At 44.5% G+C, this 21152-nt stretch overlaps 1 protein-coding gene across 2 annotated transcripts in view; it reads left to right on the forward strand.

The window, feature by feature from the left end:
- ANKAR (ankyrin and armadillo repeat containing) overlaps nt 1–21152 on the forward strand; it is a 1891262-nt gene that overhangs the window by 1544976 nt on the left and 325134 nt on the right. For both annotated transcript variants that reach the window (XM_069615641.1, XM_069615642.1), the window contains exon 21: nt 20318–20435. In XM_069615641.1, the coding sequence (XP_069471742.1) occupies nt 20318–20435 (118 nt within the window). The remainder of the gene's footprint in view (nt 1–20317; nt 20436–21152) is intronic.

Genomic DNA, 21152 nt, shown 5'->3' on the forward strand with positions numbered 1-21152 from the left:
ATCAGTTTTCCAAAAACATGCTCGGTTCAGTTTCGCCACTAACAACAGCTTTATAATAAGATGTGCCCCGGGGCCTGATGCAGGGAACATACCATCGTCAGGCACGTCCCCTAGCAATGAGATTTGTGGGCACATAAGGAGTGAGGCCCCAGTGATATCTTTTATCTTCAACTTGACTTCTTGCCAATATGTCTGTATTGTGGGGCACTGCTACCACATATGTATAAAGTCCCCAAGCTGACCACATCCATGCCATCAGCGATCTGATTACTCAGGTGAGATCGTGTGTAATCTCTGTGGGGTCATGAACCATCTATAACATATTTTTATCGAACACTCCTAAAACACAGTACATCTCAAGCTTTTAAGATTCCGGTCCATAGTCTCTGCCATGACTCTGTTCAGATCTCTGTCCCTATATCCTTTTCCCATCGTGTCATATATGCCAGTTTATCTTCAGTAGAGGGCTTTTCTAATAGGCGGTAACAGCTAGATTTTTTCCGGGTGCTTTGTCCTTCCAATATCTGGAGCTCAATTCCTATGGGGGTGGGTGGCGTGTGTCCGCTCATACTACTCGTTTGTTGAAAACCCAGTGTCTGATTTGGAAGTACCTAAAGCGTTCTGTTTCGGGTAGGGTGACATTTTCTTTGCATTCTATGAATGTCAGGGGGAGTCCCTCCTTGTACAAGTCCCTGAGCGATTCCCATTGCACGAATGTGCCCTTCATGATACCTGGGGAGAATTCTGGATTCTGTAGTATTGGTGACAAGGTCCCAGTTTGGTTTTCACCCCCAGTAGTGCACAGGCCTTGTCTTAGGTATCAAGAGTGGCTTAGGTGGAATCTAGCAAGGGGACCCTGGCAGCTTTCATCAGGAATGGCAGATGGCTTAGAGGAGCACGTGTGCAATCTTTTTCAATCATTTTCCATTTAGCTCCCTTGTCTGCTAGAGCCCATTCCTTTATTGGTGCGATCTGAGCCGCCTGATAGTAGCGCTGTATTGACGGAACCCCCATTCCACCCATCCCTTTCGATCTCAAGAGTATGTGATGTGAAATTCTAGGTGGTTTCTTCTTCCAAATGTATTGGCCTATCGCCTTTGTTAAATCCAGTAGGTCTCTTTCGGGAATGTGACTCGGTAGCACCTCAAATGCAAATAAGAGTCTCGGCAGAATTGTCATTTTAATTACAGTGACCCTTCCCAGCCATGATATTTCTTGAATTTCCGAGCTTTTCAGAGTGTCTTTAGTGTCTTTCCATAATCTGGGGATATTCGGTCCCATGAGGGTCCTATATGATTTGGTGATGAGCACCCCTAGGTATGTAAACTCGTCCGCCCATTTAAAAGGAAAGGCTTCTCCAATAACCAATAACCATCCCAACTGATTTCTGATGATTAACGCCAAACCCCGAGACCATGTGGAATCTGTCTAAGAGAGCCAGTAAGGGTGGGATCGATTACATGGGTTTTTGGAGGAAGCAGATGATGTTGTCCACGTACAGTGCCACTTTATATGTATTGCCTTCATGTGTCGGCCTATTATGAGTGGACTACTCTGTATTATCTGTGCAAGGGGTTCCATAGCCAGTGCAAAGACCAGGCGGGACAATGGGCACCCCTGTCTTGTACCTCTAACCAGGGGAATTGGGCTTGTCTTGATGTCGCTAACTCTGGTTACGGTGGATGGTATCTGGAAGTTTACCAATATTAATTTATTGAAGATGGGGCCAAGCCCTGCTCATAGAACGTTCCATGACATGCTATCAAATACCCAGTGGGTGTCGAGGGAAAGAAGTGTTAGCACCTGCCGGGAGTTTAGGAGCCACCGTCATCAAGCCAACTACCCTCCTTATGTTATCATGTGCCCCCCTGTTTTTAATGAACTCTGTTTGGTCTTTGGTACTTATGTGTTGAAGGACCTTACCTAGTCTAGCTAGCACCTTACTATAAATCCTTGCGTCGGTGTTAAGAAGGGCTATGGGGCTGTAGGAGGTGCAGCACTCCGGGTATTTTCCAGGTTTTAACAGCAAAGCGGTTGTGGATTCATGGCCATGGATTCAGTTATTTTCCCTGATTTGATGAGAGTTAAATAGGGTAGTAAGTTGCGGGATTAGGGGCCCTGCGAAAGCTTTGTAAAAACTGTTAGTAAACCCATCCAACTTCTTGAGCTGATATGGAGTTCTTAGTGTTTCCCTCATTCCCTCCGAGATTCAGGGTGGTCGTGCCGGTTCTATAAAATCTCGAATTCGGTTAAATATTTCCCTGATGTGGGGTGGCGGCCCTGACAAAAAACTCTTCCATGACCTTCATCTTCCCTGCTCCCGTGACCTCCCTCTTCCTATAGTCGCTGTTAGTTGTGGGTTGCTACTTTCCTTAGTTTTGCTGCCAGTAGTTAGTTTGCCTTATTGCCCCTGAAATAGTTATATTGTTTTGTCCTAGGTCAGGACTGTGCTGCTTTCCCCATCATGTGGGTTTCTAAGGCTTGCCTAGCTATTCTGAGATCTTGCAGTGTGTGCCTATTCCCTTTTGATGCGTGTGCCTTTCTTTATTTCTCTTGTATTATTCCTTCCAGCCTATCCCGATGTATATGTTGAGTTCTACCCCAAGCCACCGATTGCCTTATGATGACCCCCGGAAGACAGCCTTCCATGCATCCCATACAGTGCGCATGTCCATGTCCTCTGTTCTCTTTCCTTCAAAGTAATGGGTTATGGCCTCTTCTATGGAAGCCCTAGTGGCTGTGTCCGTTAGGATGTTCTCATTAAATCTGCAACGGGGTTTCTGACGAGGGGTGCCCTGACCCAGATCTAACCTACGTGGGAGTGATCTGTGAGTGCTTTTGGTAGGATTTCCTTTCCCCTGACCGAAGGGATAAGAGTAGTAGAGACCAGGAACATGTCTAGTCTTGAGAAGCCCCCATGCACTACCGAGTTAAAGGTGTAACCCCTCTCCCCAGGATGGGTGAAATGACAAGTCTCTATCAATGAGAGTTCTCTCAGAAGTGTTGTCATGACATAGTAATTATGTCTGTCATTAGCAGTGGGAGCCAAAGTTTTGTCCATAGTTGGATCTACCACACAGTTGAAGTCCTCTCCTAGTTTAATTTCGCCTTCCATGAAATTTGCCAATGTCTCGGAGAATCCCCCCAAAAACTCTGCTTGTTTGTCGTTGGGGCCGTATACTATCCCCAGTGTGGTTTTCCGGTCTCCCAAATATCCTTTGATTAGCAAATATCATCCCTGTGTATCACGGAGAACTTCTGTTGTTTGTAGTAGGATACCTTTGCGAACCATCATGGCTACTCCCTGAATTTTCTTTTTCTCAAAGAAGTTTTTATTGGCATTTCTTAAACAGTACATTAACCAAAATGAACTTGTTCCCCCAACTCCCTACCCCTCCCCCTTCCCCTTCCCTTCCACCCTCCCAGGTCAGAGTTTGTTCCTTTTCCTGTCTTCTTCCCAATCTTTTTCACCACCTCTCCCCTTCTGGTCTCCCCCTCTACGCTTGGTGGCCCAATGGATTGCGCTCGTTGATCATTCCTCCGTCTCCTGTGTTGACACACTAGCTTCTTTTCCGTTTCTTTTATTTCTTTGGCCCTTCAAAGTTTCATAGTCCTCCCCTATGCCAGCCCCAGAAGCCTCATGTTCCTTGGGCACCACACGCTCCCGCCACCCTCCTTTAAAAATTGCAAGACCAAGTCCCAGTCCAAGAGAAACTTCTGATGTCCCCCCCCCCTTATTGAGTATGTTATTTTCTGCATAGCTGGCAAGGTCCATATTTTTCCTCTCCATTCATGTTCTGTGGGTGCCATTTTATTTTTCCATTTGTGGGCTACCAGCAGTGCCCCTGCAATTACTAGGATTACATAAATCTTCCTTTGTGCCTTCGTCGCCAGGTTCTCCAACCTGCCGTCCAGCCCCAGTATAAATAGTCCTGTGTTTGTCCCCCCTTCCAATCCCAGAATGTCCCTGATCGCCTTTTGGATCATTCCCCAGAAAAGTTCGGTATTGGACATTGCCACCAGATATGCCCCCATGTGCCTTCTCCTCTGCAGCCCCTCCAACAAGCCCTAGACGCTTCTTTGTACATGTTTGCTAATTTACATGGGATGAGGGGCCCTTGGTACATTAGTTTAGCCCACATTTCTTGGATTTGCAGGGAGTTTGTCAGTTTAGGTATATGTACCCATAGCCCTTGCCGTTGGTCCCTACTTAGTTCCTGTTCAACCTCCCAACCTCCTGTTCCCAGTTGTCCATGAACTTCCATTCCTCTGGACCCTCCCCTTCCTTGATAAGTTTGTAGAGCCCCCCCACTAGGTGTCTAGGTTGGTTGAAACATACTTCTCAAATGGGGTCAGCTGCCTTTTTTATGTTAGGGTGCTGGGCCCAGTGCCTCAATTGGGCGTACCGGTACCTCTCCCCTTCCCCTATTCCAAATTCGTTCTCGCATTGGAGGAAGGTTTTCACCTCCTCCTCTTCGTATAGATCCCTTAACACCCGACATCCCCCTTCTTGCCACTTGCCGAATTCCAGCGCGTCACACGCTGGCCTGAACTGTGGGTTATTAAAGATCGGGGAAAAAGGCGAGGGAAAAGTAGTAATCTTTTATAACTTCATCCCAAGTATGCCCCACCAAAGCCACAATGTCGCTGTGGTACATGTTACGGGGCCTATTTACCCGTGGAAGCCACAATGCCTTCTCCAGCTCTGCCCCCAGCACAGCTCTATACATTTCCCTCCATTTTTTCTCCCTATCATCTTTCACCCAGTCTCTGAAAACCCTTATCAGTGCTGCTCGGTAGTATGTTAGCGGGTCTGGTTCCCCCATTCCTCCCTTACCCCTAAGTTGCTGCATCAGTTTACCTGATATCCTTGGTTTCTTCCTTTCCCAAATGTAGGCCTGTGTGTGCAGGCGTAATTTCCTAAAAAAGTAGGTTGGAATATTAATTGGGATTGCCATGAATGCATACAATAGTTTCGGTAAGATTGCCATCTTTAAGGTGTTTATCCTACCCATCCAGGATATGTGTAAGGGGCCCCATTCCTGGAACATCTTTTGGATGTTCTCCAGCAAGGGGGGGTAGTTAGCTCTGAATAACTGATCATTAAATTTCGTTATTTTTTTTAAATGATTTGTATTTGGTTTATACAAATGGAACCTTTACAAAATTTGACATAGATTTGAAAATTTTTGAATTAAAACATAATACAATATCGTTCCACATATAACCTATCTAAAATAAGACACAATAATATACACAATTCTCACATTGGAAACGTAATAACAAATATACAGTATGCTTTCGATATATACCCATCTATAACCGCATACAATCTCTTTTCATTGTTTAACATTTTGGAATAAGAACATTGTATGGGATCCAGGGTGCCAAAAGGATAGAAGAAAAGCACAATTTCCACACATTTTGGTACACAAATCAAGTAAAAACTTCTACGGCACTTTATATTTTAAAACTGTAAATATACGGTCAAAGCGGGCATAGGAAAAGAGACCCACATCTTCAAGTGTAATTGGCGATCCAGAGAGGGTTCTCTGTAATGCTAGTTTGTTCTTCCTAAAATTGCCAAACCACACACTCCTACTAAAAAGTTTACCACAGCTTCAGTGTGTTTAACTTACCATGGAGCATATACCACCATAATAGGTCAGTAAATACCCTCGAGGGGTCATGGACAAATTTCCCAAACGAGGTAGTCTCTGTGGGGCAATTGTTCCACAGTGTAGAAGTAGGTGTTCAAGTGATTCAGTCGTAGTTTTACAATGGCAAAAGCAGCAGGGGATTTTTTGACTCGTCCCAGATCTAATTTCGAGTATTTCCCCTGTAAGGAGAACATTAAAACGAAAACGTAAATAGATTGCTCTCCTTGTAGGATCTGGGAATTTAGTTAAGTAGGATTCCAACATGCCTAATTCTTTCCCCTCCGCAATCAATTGTTTATAAATCTTAGAGGCGGCCACCGTGTCCGTGGTATTGGCCCAATCCAGCCATTGCAACCGTTTTTTCACACCCATTGGATTGGAGATTAACATTTTGTGTGATACATTGATGGTCTTGAGGAGTTCTACACAGTCTTTCTGTAATTTCAGCATCCACATTGATTCACTAGTTCCCCTTCTCAATCTACCTCGCAACAAGGTGTATAGGGAGTTGTTTTTTGATATTACCAAGTTTCGATAGAGTGCCATTTATTTCCATTTAATTTGCATATGTAATGACAAAAGACCTAGTTCATCACGAATTGCGGATATTGGCACACTCTGGGGCAGATAGAAGATGATTTTCCGCCATATTTTGGATTCCATTTTATGTACCATGCGCGATATTTCAAAAGGGAGGATTTCAAGACCGTATAATAATTTTGGCACAACTTTCAGATTATAGAACCTGATCAGGGGAGTGATAGAGAATTTGCCGTATTTGCCTGAGACCTTCCTCATTTGGAGAATAAGTTTATCTGCTTTCTCCAACTAGAAATTCCAGTAAGACTGTATAGAAGCGTTCCCAAATACCGGGAAACCCAGATAACATAAAGATCTAACTTTTGCTAGAGTACAAGCATTAATTCGCCATTTATATTTTGGAATCCTCTTCCTGGTAGTGAAAGATATTACAACAGATTTCTTTTCATTTATCACCAGTGCGTTGTCTTGCACATATGACGCCAGTGCCGTAAGTTTTCGTTGTAGACCAACGGGAGTGTTATCGACCAAAAGAAGGTCATCAGCATAATCATTCCAGCATATTTTGATGCCCTCTATCTTAGGAGAAACAAGAGAAAAGGTCGTGAGAGGGACATTTGCGTCAGCTGTATAAAGGTTGAAAAGGGTTGGTGCAAACAAACACCCTTGTCTGAGACCATTATTAGTTTGAATTGTTTTAGAGAGATCACCAGGCATATTCAGTCTCACTTGAATTGCCGAGTCTTCATGAAGATTGATGAGGATTGTCAGAAGATAGGATGGGAGCCCCATTCGGGCTAGTTTTGTCCATAGTCTCACCCTGTCTACCTTATCGAAGCCAAGCGAAAGGTCGACTGATGCTAAATATATTGGGGTTGCAGTTTTTTTGCATGCTTTCTCTAATAGTAGACAAATAATCAGCCCCCCCTATCTCAGTTCCCATCCCCTTTCGAAACCCAAACTGCTGGGGTGGTAAGATCTTATTGTAATCTGCCCACTCCTCTATTCTCTGTAATACCAACCCCGCAAAGATCTTTGAGTCAGCATCCATAATCGAAATCGGGCGGTAGTTTGTCGGGCAGGTTCTATCCCCCTTTTTATATATGGGCACGACATATGATATCCTCCAGGGCTGAGGAATTACTCTGAACTGTATGATGGAATTGAAAAGGATGAATAGCGATTTTGCTCAGTATTCGGGAGTCTTCTTCGGGGTATTATTTGTCAACCCATTGGGGCCGGCCGCCCTTGAAATGTTTGCCCTCTTAATCTGGGATTCAACATCATCAATTGAGAAATCGACATCCCAGGACCCCTTTTTTAGGAGCAGTAATTCCTTTGTCATTGCCATTTTGCCTTTATAGAGGATTGAAAAATGTTTTCCCCAAGTATCAGCCTGTACACTTACCGATTGAAGTATGACCTGACTCTTTTCCAGTGCATTTATCAAACCCCAAAATTCACGCCCCGAGGAGCCCCTTAGAGCTGCTAACATATTAATGTTATTGTTGTTTAGCAGAGCAATCTTGTGATTTTTCATCCAGTTTTTCCTGGTTTGTTTAATTTGTCAAATGTGTCTCTTTTTTTCCATCTTGTTCAGATTAGTTTTCAGAATTGATCTAATTTTGCGATTTGCACGTTTTTTTTTTGCCTTACCAAAGGATCATATGCATGTATGTGAATGGGTTTCATAGTGCCATATTTACTTTGTTTTATGGATCTCCCAATCATGGCTTTGATGTGCTCTGTAAAATTCAGCACCGAAAAACACTGTAGTCCAGAGGACAGTGGCATTCTATTGTAATCTTGGACAAAGACGGTATTGAATTTATTAACATTTCCCTCATGCCAAATTATGCGATTTCCACCACATGAGATTATCGGTTGCATCTGCATTATGTTTTGTTAAGGCTGTACCGTAAAAGATGCAGTTTTAATTTCCTAGAATCTGTGATCGCTCATATTTGTATCGTTTATATTCAGTTCTAAACATAGGGCAGATAGCCATTTTGACATGAAAATGTGATCAATATGCGATTTATGGACCCCATTCGACCATGTATGTTCATAGAGGAATTAAACAAACCATTAATATGGTTCAGTCCCCAGTAATCAAACAGCTTTCTCCAAATTTCACCATTGCTAATCTTTTGCTTAATTGCGCAGGGACCCGCCTCCAAAATTTCCGTATTCAGCTTAGACCCAAGTACTGAGGCACCCATCTTTTTCCCAATGCCTTGGCCATATATAATTTCTGAGTTGAGATCACCCGCAATTATAATATCCATTCCTCTGTATTTGAGCAGCGTGGCAGATATACAATTGTTCAGTTGCAAAATAACATTGCCCATTGGTACTTGGGAGTTCCAGTAAATGTTTAGCACCAGCATCAGTTCAGAATGTAAAACACTTCCACATTCCAATACAACAGCAAGTGCAAAATTCATTAATTCCATAGATTCCAGTACACGTGTCCCAGATGCTACTTTGGCCGCAATGAGTAAACCACCTGCTGGTCTTCCACGTAGTCCCATTTTAGCTAAGAGGTGTTTACACATAAAGCCATCAAGTTGTATAGGGGTGGTGAGCCACGTTTCCTGTATACAGAAAAAGTCAAATGATTTTAGTTTTGCGCAGAGTGCCCCCGAGTTCACCAAATTCGAGTGGCCCCTAGAATTCCATGAGAGCAATTTCCAGTGATGTTTTCTTTTAGTAGGACTAAAGCTTTTGTTTCATTTTTTGGACTTCAGATATTGTCTCTCTGAGCGTTTGTGCAAGCCAAGTCCAGTCCTGACCCTCCTCTCCCTTACGAGCCAGAGTATTATCCTTGCATGTGTCTGCTTCCTCCCTGGATTTGTTAAAGTTTCCTTTGTCCGTCCCCTGGGCATTACCAGTCTCCCAGCCATTACTGAAAATCAGGATATTGTAACCTATTCTAATAAATTGTTCTGTCTCCTGTATAATCACGTGAAATATCTTTTTTGAGTTGGGAACAATACGGACATGATCAAGGTGTGCGGGATGAATGAAGTCCACTAGACAGATATCAGCAGATGCAATCAGCCTCGGGGAATCTCGTTAAATAATGACAGGACACAAGATCTATTCAAGGAGGGTGGTCCTCCAATGTCACACAGATTGTAGAGAAGGATACATGGCTATTCCGGGAAAGATACATTTCGCCACAATGTGTTCCTTAAATCACTATCCCTTACATGCAGGGGCTTTGTCGGTTCATATTGTAATGTATTCCTCGTTTCCTGTGAAACTTTGGAGTGGGACTTTCCTTGCTCGTCAGACAATTGTGTAGGATCCCTTTCATATTCCTCCCTCTGTGGCCACTGATCATGATGTAACTGCACTTTTTCTGTGCCTTCGCCCCTAATTAAAGAGGAAGTGGGCCTTTCATTAGTAGCCCAAACTGGATATCCCTTTTTCTCATGGTCCTCTCCCATCGTATCCTTTTTCCCCAGATGTGCCAGGTCGGGGAGGAGGTCCATCATGATCCTTTTTATGGTATCAGGGAGACTCACAAGTTCCCCTTCAATCCCGGTCAGGGGTAGTTGATCTCCCTTCAAGTGTGGTATTGAGCCCTCGTTCATAGCTCCACCAGACTGGGGCTTCCCAGAGTTAGATTTCATTTTCGCCTCCATTACATCCTCCCCCAGGGCCTTTTGGGTCCCTGTTGGTATGGGTGCGGAAGATTGGGCTGAAGGTAGGGAGGAGAAGCCCAGTCTATTCAGCCATAGGGTTGGCGATGTCCTGGGGTAATATCTGGTGGGATGTCGACTTCTCTAAAATCGTATAGAAGTTAGAGAGTTGTAACTGTTTTGTCTCCTTATTTTCCCCCTCTATTTCTCACTATCAATTCCTTCTGTCTTATCATGTGTCTTTGATGTAGTCTCTTCCCTCTGTTTCATGTTTGTATTTTTAATTTTTTTCAGGTTTTTTTTGTTTTTATTATTTCCCTGAATTATTCTCGGGATAGATTTCAAATTATCAGCGCTGTTTAGTTGCAAGGCCATCCTACTTTCCTCATTAAGTTGTACTAGGTCTGATAGTGCAACTTCATTCAAGATCGCCTTGGGTTCTCTCTTTGAAATTTCTGACTTAGAGGTTGTCAGTCCCTTTTTCATCAGCCTTTTTTTTGCCTTTAGGGCCAGTCGTTTCTGTTTCCTTGAAAGAAAGAAACCATTTCCACTAGGACTTCCCTCCTCCTCTTGCTTTTTTGCTGAATCTTCTCTGGCCCCTAAACCGCCAGAAGAGTTCATTATTTGAATTAGGGCAGAAGGACTGTCTGGGGTAATGGAGGGGGTGGTGTCCACTTCCTGAGCTGCCATTGTCGGTCTCAAAAGCATTGTGGGAGAGGAGTTCCCTATCAGCTCTTGCATACCTTTTTCTAATGTGGAAATTTTCATTGATAACTCTTTAAGGGCCTCCATGATCCTTTTCTCCCCCTCTAAATCAGATTTTTGGGCGTTTCTCCCATTTTTATCCTTCGACTGATTCATCGCAATCCCCAGGGGTATCACACTTGCAAAACTCATAACTTCCATTCCACTAGCCGGGTTTTGGGATCCTTGTGAGTTTGTTGTTTTTGGAATTAGTGTGACATCTATCTTCTTTGGGGGTACCTTGTTATCATCTTTACCCATAAGGAAACCTTCCACTTTGGTAAGTTTTAGTTGAGTATCCAAAGCAATCCTTTTCACATCTCTCATCTCCTAATAGGTGAGCTCATGACCTTTATCTAAAAGGTTAAGTATTTTAGAAATCACTGGAAGTGATTCCTCAAATTTGGCATTACTGTCATTAATCGAGGAGCTTGTAAGGGAGAGCCCTGAGATTGGGGGATTGTTGAAATGAGTAGGTAATGCAGGCTTTGGTGGAGTCTCCAATGATATGAGCTCCCCCCTGCACCTCCGTTGCATTATTGTGTTCCATACCCCAGCCCTCTTGTGTGTTTCTAAATATTGAGGCAGATGGTAGAGGACATTTTGTGTTTACTGAGAAGACTCTATATGGTGTTGCTGACCTCAAATGTTGGAGTGTATTAAATAGATGCACATGCTCAATTCCATTTCTAGTCGCATTTACAGGTGTAGAAGGGCCCCTAGAGAGCCTAGCCCACTTCCTCAATTCCATCCTCACAGCTTGCCCCATCATAGATACATCGAGGTTTATCTCCTCTGGCCTGTTTTCTATCTCCTCAATTGGTTTTTGATTTAATGACTCTCTTACATTCAAGAAGTTTGATTGAATTGGGATTTGAGAGTCAAAGGACAAACCCGCAGGCACAAAGGATATATCCTCTTCCTCCATAGAATCAGCGGCCATTTTTGTGTGTATTTGCGAGTGCATGTAGGAAAATTCCACCTCCTGTTTAATAACATCCTATTTTGCCCTTTCATCCTCCTCCACATTCACCCCCATTAAATTCTCCTCTTGAATAGTGTTAACCAACAAACGAGTTTTTGCGCTTCGTGCCCGTACCCCATATGAATGGTTTCAATCGGTTGGTGTGTATCCGTAGAGGATTTTATCTGTAGGCCGGCACATTGAGGGGTCTGATTATTTTCCAGGGTATTTCCCCGGGTCAATATTGTCCCAGGAGTTTTTACTGCACATATCTTTCTATTGCGCAACACAGTTGCCATAATACCCTGAAAGCTTACTTTGTTCAGTCAAATAATAAAAATACAAAGGGATACAATAAATTCCTTACCCCAAAAACAGTTGCTGAGTTAGTGGCCCGCTTCCCCCGCTCCCCGACCCACACAAACAGCCAGTTAGGTGCCCACTTCGGATGCGCGTGCTCTCAATGGATATAGGAAGTGGAGCTGGGGGCGGGCCATGGGGGCTGGATGGGGGGCGGGATCAAGCGGTACTACAGCAGAGAAAGAAAAAGAGAGAGACAGAAAGGCTCCAATGTGTACTTTCCAAGCAAGGCTTCACAAGCACAGTGAACTGCGGTATAACCGCGGTTCACAGTATAGTCACAAAAAAGAGTCTTTGCATCAAATCAAAAGTGCCAATTACTTGGTAAGCAACAGTCCACGTTACGGCGGCACAGAAGGATTCCTCTCGCCGACAGCGAGCCAAGCAGAATTCAGGCAAAGTAAACAATGGCAGCAGCAGCAGCACACTTCCACACTTCCCAGCCAAACAGCCACTTAGGTGCCCACTTCGGATGCGCGCGCACTCGATGGATATAGGAAGTGGAGCTGGTGGTGGGTTGTGGGTCCTGTACGGGGGCAGGATCAAGCAGTACTACAGCAGAGAAAGAAAAAGAGAGTGACAGAAAGACTCCAATGAGTACTTTCCAAGCAAGGCTTCACAAGCACAGTGAACCGCGGTATAAACGCGGTTCACAGAATAGTCACAAAAAAGAGTCTTTGCATCAAATCAAAAGTCCCAATTATTTGGTAAGCAACAGTCCGCGTTACGGCGGCACAGAAGGATTCCTCTCGCCGACGGCGAGCCGAGCAGAATTGAGGCAAAATAAACAATGGCAGCAGCAGCAGCACACTTCCCAGCCAAACAGCCACTTAGGTGCCCACTTCGGATGCGCGCGCACTCGATGGATATAGGAAGTGAAGCTGGGGGCGGGCCATGGGGGTTGGACGTGGGGCGGGATCAAGCGGTATTGGTAAGCAACAGTCCACGTTACGGCGGCACAGAAGGATTCCTCTCGCCAAGGGCGAGCCAAGCAGAATTCAGGCAAAGTAAACAATGGCAGCAGCAGCAGCACACTTCCACACTTCCCAGCCAAATAGCCACTTAGGTGGCCAATTTTGTTATATTTATCCCTAAGTATCGTATTTTTCCTGGTGCCTACAAGTACGCTGAGCTGGCTTTCCACTTCCTCTCCTGTTCCGGTGATATTTGTATAATCAGCACCTCCGATCTGTTCTTGCTTATTTTCAGGCCCGCAACGCGGCCAAACTCTGCCATAGTTTTATCTACTTCTAGGGACCCCTGTGGTTTTGTAAGGTTGAGCAGCATGTTGTCTGCGAATGCTGCTATTTTGTGGAGCTTCCCGCTAAATGGTCCCCCTTCGATATCTTGTGTGGATCTAATCGTGCTGAGGAGCGGTTCCAAGTGAAGGGCATATAGTAACAGTGAGAGGGGGCAACCTTGCTTTGTGCCCTTGACACTGCCACTGGGTCCGAGAGTTCCCCGTTAATTAGAAGGTGTAGCAACAGGTTTTTGTAGTTTGCTTCTATTTTGGACATAAACGCCTCTCTGAACCCTATTTTATGCATCGTACAGAAGAGGAACCTCCACTCCACCCTGTCAAATCCTTTTTCCGTGTCTTAGCATGACCACTATGGCCACGGTGCATGTCTTGTTAATTTTTTATATGATGAGGGCTATTCTCCTGGTGTTATCGTGAGTTTGCCTTCCCCGTATGAAATAGGATTGATCAGTGTTCACTAGCCCCGGGAGGAGAGGTTCTATTCTAGTCGCTAAGATCTTGGTGTACATTTTCACGTCTAGGTTAATTAGGGCAATTGGTCTGTATGAACCACATGCTCTGAGATCCTTCCCTGCTTTGGGCAGCAGCACTACCTCTGCCTCCTGCAACGATCATGTTATCCCACCCCTGCACCCAAAGTTATTGAACAGAGCTGCCAACCGTGTCGCCAAGATGTCTCCGTACAACTTATAAAAATCAGACTTAAAGCCATCGGGACCCGTGGCTTTGTTCAGTGGAGAGCCGCTATTGCCTTGTTGACCTCCTCTCGGGTTAAGTCTCTCTCTAATTCATCCCTCTCTAGGGTCGATATTCCTGGTAGATCGCATTTGACTAGGTACTCTTCCTGGGCTTTCTCGTCCAGGCCGCCTGTCTGGTACACTCCCCCATAATACTTCTGAAATTCCCTCTTAATTGTTTGGAGCTCCAAACTTTCTTCCCCCCCTGCTGTCTTAATTTTCAGGATGGTACATTCTTTTTCCTCCTTCCTAAGCATTCTACCCAGGAGTCTATCGGCTCTATTGGCCTTGATGTAATATTTCTGCTTGAGGTGTAAGAGTGCCCTCTCAGCTCTGCTGGATTGCAGCGTTTCCAGTTGTCCCTTGACCGCCCTATATTCTTTCCTGACCTCACCCGAGGGTTTGATAGCCATTTCCCGCACGATTATTATCAGCCTTTTCTCCAGGTCTTGCTCTACTTTCCTCACATCTCTGTCCCTTCTTGCCTTTTTTGCGATTATTTTCCCTCTAATGGTGGCTTTAAAGGCGTCCCAGACTATAGACGGGTCCACCTCCTGGGATTCGTTCTCCTGAAAGTATTGTTCTATTGCTTCCCTCAGCTCCCTCCTCAAGAAATCATCCTTGAATATGTATGCTTGGTACCTCCACCTCCACAGCCCCGCTACTTGGTTCGGTCGCATATGTTCGAGTGTTATTGGAGCGTGATCTGTGAAGGTGATGACTCCCACCTCCACTTCCTTCACTTTACCCAACAGGGGGCGTGAAATCCACACGTAATCTATTCTTGACGCCGTTCTATGAACGTGGGAATAAAATGTGTATCCTCTAGAGCCCCCTTTCATTTCCCTCCATGCGTACACAAGTGACAAGGCTTCCATCTTCCCCCTCAGCTTCTTCGATGGTCTAGTGTGTGAGATCACTACCCTGCCACTTCTTTTTTCCCTTGCCGGGTCTCACGCTAAGTTGAAGTCGCCCACAAGAATTATATTCCCCCTGGCGAACCCCTCTAGTTTTTGCATTGCTGTTTGTATGAAGTGATCTTGCCCAGTGTTCGGTGCATATATTGACGCTAACGTTATTGTCCCCCCCCCCTCTTTGGAGAATTATTGCTATGAATCTGCCTATTGTGTCTTTGAGTACCCAGTATTTCCAGTTTCTAGTTTTTTAGGGCTACAAGAGCGCCCCCTTTCTTTCCCAGATTGTTTGTCTGTTGTATACGGCTGTATCCTTTTATTCTTGTTCTCTGCATGTCCTTCTTTTGTATGTGTTTCCTTTAGGGCTATAATATCCGGACTCTCCCTTGCTAAAAACATCTCCAATGTTTTCCTTTTTATTGGGGAATTGAGCGCTTTGACATTTAGGGATATTATTTTTAGGAGCCTGTCTTTTGCCATTGATTTCTTGTGTTTGTTTGACCTCCTTTGTTTGCGGTGCCTTTCCTCCTCCCTGACCTGGATCCCCTCCCAACCTCCCCACCCTTGGCTTACCCCCTCCAACCCTCCACACTGGATTGGTTCCATCGGCCTGTAGCCCCCCCCGAACCTCCTCCTTGGGTGTTGCGAACCATTCTCCCCCAGTGTCCCCCCTAGCAGGTCTGCCTTGATCTATGTGGTGGTCCAATCCTCCCCCTGCCCACTCCCGCGCTGCTCATCTACTTTGTCCTAATGACCCCTCCCTGGGCTCTCTTACTGTATGTTTGAGACATTGACATTTGTCAGGGTGCGCTTCCGGGCTGGTGCTCCGATACCGCCTGCGGATCTTTCGACATGAGTCTCGGGCCCGACAGTCCCCTTTTATTCCTTGCCTTTTTCTTTGATTCCTGCGTCGACCACTCCCAGGCTTTCCTCTTCGGAATTTCTATTCCTGTGTCCAGTGGCTCTTGACGCATTTGGTCGGTATCTATTCCCAGTATTTCCACTCCCTCCTCTGTGGTTACTCCCTGCATTTTGACGGCACTTGTCACAAAGTATGCTTGAGGGTACACTTTAGTTATGAGTCTCTTTTCATCTTCCTTGATTATGTGGGTCTCTTCCAAGAATGCTAGATCCACCTCTAAGGCGCAGAGCCTTTGTAGTACGGCTTTCCGTTTTATCGGTGAGTTTAGCCCTGGCACATTTACTGTCAGACATGTTATTTTAGGGGCCGCCATCATGGGTCATTTTAAGCCAAAGCCTCCGCCCCCAGGGTGTTGGGAACCAGAAAGGACTTCTCGGGCAGGCAAAGTCAAGCCATGTTGGTTGAGCAGCCGTGATTGCGTGCGACCAATAATGAAAGATAGGAACAAAGAACAGAAAAAAAATAAAAAATAAAACCCCAAAATGTCTAATGTCGCTATATTGAGACTATTAACTTGAAGCACAAAAGACCAACTTTTTGTCATTCGTAATGACATTCGTTTGGGTGCCATTCTTTCATGGCAAACCCTCCCCCTGACCCCTAATGATGTGTATCCTCTGTAGTAGCGTGTGTGCATCATGTTACCCTTCTTCAGAGATCAAGGTGCCCTCACGTTTCAGCTGTGGGACTGATGGGCATAAATGTTCCAAGGTGAGTTAGTCTGCTCTTCAGTTCGCCAGATAGGTGCGTTCCTGCCATTGTCATTCTCCTTCTCCAGCCGATATTGTCCCTGAGATTTGCCTCCTTCTAGATTTCCTCATGTTGCTTCTGCTGTTCCAGGCCGGCTTTGCACGGGGTCTCGTTTTTCCTGGGTCGTCTGAGTTACCTGGAGTCTCGCTCATTAGATCCGCTACTTCCTCTTCCGACCCAATCGCATATTTTTGGTTCTGGAATTCAAATATGAGTTTGCAGGGGAACCCCCATCAGTATCTAATCTTGTGCGACTATAGCCATCCCGTTACCACATGTATCTTTCGTCTGTTGGCTAGGGTGTTTGGCGCTAGGTCTTGAAATAGTGTAATGTGTGCTCCTCGGAACTGCACCGGCTCTTTCTTCCGGGCTGCTGCCATCATTTGTTTTTTGTGCTGAAAGTAAAGGATTCTGGACAGCACATTGGGCAGGAGGTTTCGGCGCAGTTGCTTCGATCTATAGACCCAGTGTGTCCTATTCAGTTTTATTGCAGTCGAGTCCGGGCGATCCAGGAGCTTCCGAAACATATCGTGCACATATTCCGCAGTACTCCTCTTATCCTGATATTATTTCTACGTGATCTATGTTCAAGGTCCTCTTGCTTCTTCCATATCATCTCCAGCTGTTCCTCTATGTCCAACACCCTTTTACTGTGTTCCGCTTGGTCATGGCCCTGTTCACACAACTTATTTTCTACTTTATTCACTCTTGATTCCAGTCCCACCATGTGCGAATTCAGCTCTGCTACCCTTTTAACCATTGCTTTCTTGGTAGCCCTTATTTCCATGGTGAGGTCCTGTTTTAGTGTGGAAAGCATATCTATAATGTCCTCTTTAGTAAATGAGGGTGGGGAGCTTGTGCTAGCCATCCAGGGAGGTGGCAGTGGGATCTTCGCCTGTGTCTCTTTGGCATTCTGTTATTTTCCCTTTTCCTTCTCTTTGTCCTGCATGCCCAGGCGTGATTTAATGTCTCCTGCTCTTGCCTTAGGTTTTGCTCCCCCTTTCGACATCCTCTACGTCAAAGGCCCTGTGCCGGGTTGCTGCCCTTGGGTTCGTCTTCTTTTCGCTGTAGTTGTGTACCCTTCTTGTTTGTCGATGTACGCTGTATTATTTCAGCTTCCCCATGTTGTTGTCTGCCCCCAATCAGTGCTTTGGTGTGCCTCCCTATGAAGGGCTCCCCCACCAAGGGTGATGGCTGGGCACAGGCCTTAACATCTGATTGGTATGGTTCTGAATCTCTTTTAACGTTGGGTGTGCACATTAAATCAGCAGTAGGCCAGTGTCTTGACAGTGGGACCTGCTTCATCTGTTCAGGGCGCTTCTGCCCCTGCACCTTCCAAGGCCTTGACCTACTCTATGCCTTTCATTTCAGCCAGCCCACCTGCCATCACTGCTGCCCTCTGGTACTGTGTGCAGCTATGGCTTCTCCCAGGACGGACCAAGCTCTTCCTCTCTCACTCCTTAGGTAGGCTTCCTCTGGGTGTTCACTCCCATGCTGAATCGTGAAACAGCAGCAGGAAACAGGTCAATTCAGAGGGTAGCACCCCAGCGGGGTGGGGGTGGGGGCTGTGCTTAGCGGGATGCCTTCTGCTGCAGGCTCCGGCTGTTTCTCCCTTGTCCTGTATTTCCTGGCTCCAAGCCAACTTCTGAGTCTTTCCGATGGCCCCTACAGGGAGTGTGTCAGGAGTTGCCTGCTCATACTACCCTCTTAGGTTTCACAACACTCCGGGCCTGTCACTTGCCTCTGTAGTTTGTCCACCTTGACGTTGCCGGCTGCAGGCTTTTCCATATGGTGTGCCCGCGACACTGTCCCATCGAGCCTCTCTTCTCCTCGGCCTCGTTATTTTCCCTTCAGTGCATTCAAAATATGCCCACTACACCGCCATTGATCTCTTGGGGGGGGGGGGGGGAGAAGACGGCTTAGGCGGTCATTTCCTCTGCGCCCCCTGGTGGTCCAGTTCCTCCAAATCCTTTGTTACATGGTTCCCAGTCAATTGGTCGAAAACATTTGGTCGACAGGACAACTGGTCGACACCATTTGGTCGAATGCCAAATGGTCGAATTTTTTTTTTTTTTTTTTTTACCCTTTTTTTGGGGGGGGGGTCCCCCCCAACCCCCTTTTTTTTCTTTTTTATTTTTTTTCCCCACATGAAAACCCACAAAACACATATATATAAAAAAAAAAAAATTCGACCATTTGGCATTCGACCAAATGGTGTCGACCAAATTGCAGTCGACCAGTTTGCTGTCGACCAATTGACTGGACACCTTGTTACATATGGAAACCCGATATTCAGCCAGTCACTGAAGAGATAGGGCTCAGACCTGAGATGTATTGGCTTCGGTTGTGAAGTTCACCAGGCCTAACAAATTGCAGGGAAGCTTTAATGAATGTCATGTCTTTGAAGGGGGGACGCTCTCTTCCCTGGCTCTTGCACATTAAGGGTTAGGAATCAGCTTATACTGGGACAATCCTCATACAATCTGCACTGAGTCAAAGTCTATTGTTAAACATGCAGCTATTAATCTAGTACACACCAGGATGGAGGCTGCTTGTGTATTGTTATCTCTGGGACCACAGTATCTAATGCATGAATTAGAATTTGGCTATGAAGAGTGTTTGGATACAGTTTGCCCTACTTTTGCATGTGCACTTTATTTAAAGTTCAGAGTGAACACCTTGAGTGTGGGAAGATTTAGGTGCACCAGGAAGGCTTTAGGCAGTAGACTTTGTCCTGTTTGTGGAGTGGGTGATGACTCAATAATTCATTTTATATTTTTATGTGATGGGTATAGGGATCAGAAGAATAGATTTTTAATACCTCTTTTTAATTTCCTCAATGTTTCGTAGTCTTCAGCAGACACTACCCATGCGTAAATCCACCCACAATCTCAACATAGTCCATTTTGTTTCTAAATACCTCTACTCTGCTTGTAAGAGAAGAAACAACTTGTTGAAATAAGGGGTTAGTTAGCTCACTGCACTTTTGTCTCTTTTTTAAATGTGCTCAGTTTTATTTTTGTAAAAGTGATATGAATGGATTATGTTGTGTAATGCGGGTCATAATTTTAATGGAGATTCTATGCTATTCTAATTATTTTATGACATTGTAGTACCAACACTTTATCAGCTAGTATTTATGAGTTTGTATGTTTTTATGGTTTCCCTTTGGAGTTGCAATTGATGTATTGCATTTTTGTGCTTTTATATGTCTTGCTTTTATGGCACAAGTTGGCGAAATAAAGTATGTTGATTGCTTAAATAACCTTTTATTTTTTCTGAAATCTTTTGGAAAATGTCCAATCTGGGGGCCCGGGACAAACCTTTTGTTTGGAAAATATCAGCGAAATCCGTCATGCAAGTCAAAAGTTATTAGCAATAGAATTTTTGGATTTCCTATGGATCTAGGCAATCACCTTAACTATAGTGCGGCGGAGGTCACACTATAATATATACTTGCATATATATTTATATATGCCGGTTATGTACCTGCCACATACAAGACACTTTGAGGGAAATTTTAGAAAACATCATAGCACTTAAACCATTAGCTTACAATGTTTTCTCTGCAGCAGCAATCTTTTTTCTGAATGTTGTCATCATTTTCTAAATTTCTAATGGTTAACGATGTTTCATTGTGCTCTGAAACAGCATACATTCAGTAAGTTGGCACTAGCTAAAACACCTAAATAAATACAAAGGTATTGCTTGGCTTTTATTCTGACTGGGCACACTAATCATTGACAGAATTTGTCTCATTTACTATTTTCTTCATACTAACCAAAAGGCATTTGTGATGTGGTCCCTTATTTCAGATCGTTGTACTAGCTAGAGTTATAGCAGATGTGGATCAAGTTACTCTGACCGCAAGAGGTGTTACTATCTTAGTGAAGCTTCTGCACTCAACAGATCCAGCTACTCTGACTCTGGCAGGTAAGGGCAGTAGGAGATAGTTCACTTTGTAAATACAAAAGTAAAAATTATCACCTGTGGCATAAATTGAAAACTTGATGATCAGTCTCATGAATTGACTTAGCTTAGAAAACACTCACACTTTGTATGTGCTTTTCCAGGCGTCATGCTATTTGAATAGCATGAAATTGTTTCACGGTGAAAGGTAATGATGTGTATGTTCTTTAGAACCCACATGTAGAGATAAGCTGTTGTGTTATATTGCATTAATCTGCAAAGTAAAGTGGTATCTCTATATGGTACTCGAACATTAGGGTTGGTACTAATGCATGGTTTTTGCCATGGCTTTGTTTAATAAGAATCATTTACAGAATTACTAGGCTATGTTCACTTGAAAGTGTTCAAGCATGCAGGACTTTCGAGCCGAATGCTTTTATAAATATAAAGTTGCATTGTGTCCAAGTACACCTATAATACAATTGGGTCTTTCGTTTGTATAGGTGAGGGTCAATATTCTGGAGTGTCGAGATTGAGTTGTGGTTCTGCTCTGAGACTACCGCAGGGATTCACGGTACCAATTTGTACAAATTTCTGTGCTACATTGTATAGCATTGTTTTTGAAGTCACACAGTATGTCAATGGGGGTGGATCCACTGTAGTGATGTCACAAACATGTGACCAGTAATCCTGAATGTTCTGTTACGTATGGTAATATTTATTACTCCTAATTCCCTGAAT

Source organism: Ambystoma mexicanum, chromosome 9 (assembly GCF_040938575.1).
Source record: "Ambystoma mexicanum isolate Mex_15411 chromosome 9, UKY_AmexF1_1, whole genome shotgun sequence".
Classification (NCBI taxonomy): Eukaryota; Metazoa; Chordata; class Amphibia; order Caudata; family Ambystomatidae; genus Ambystoma; species Ambystoma mexicanum.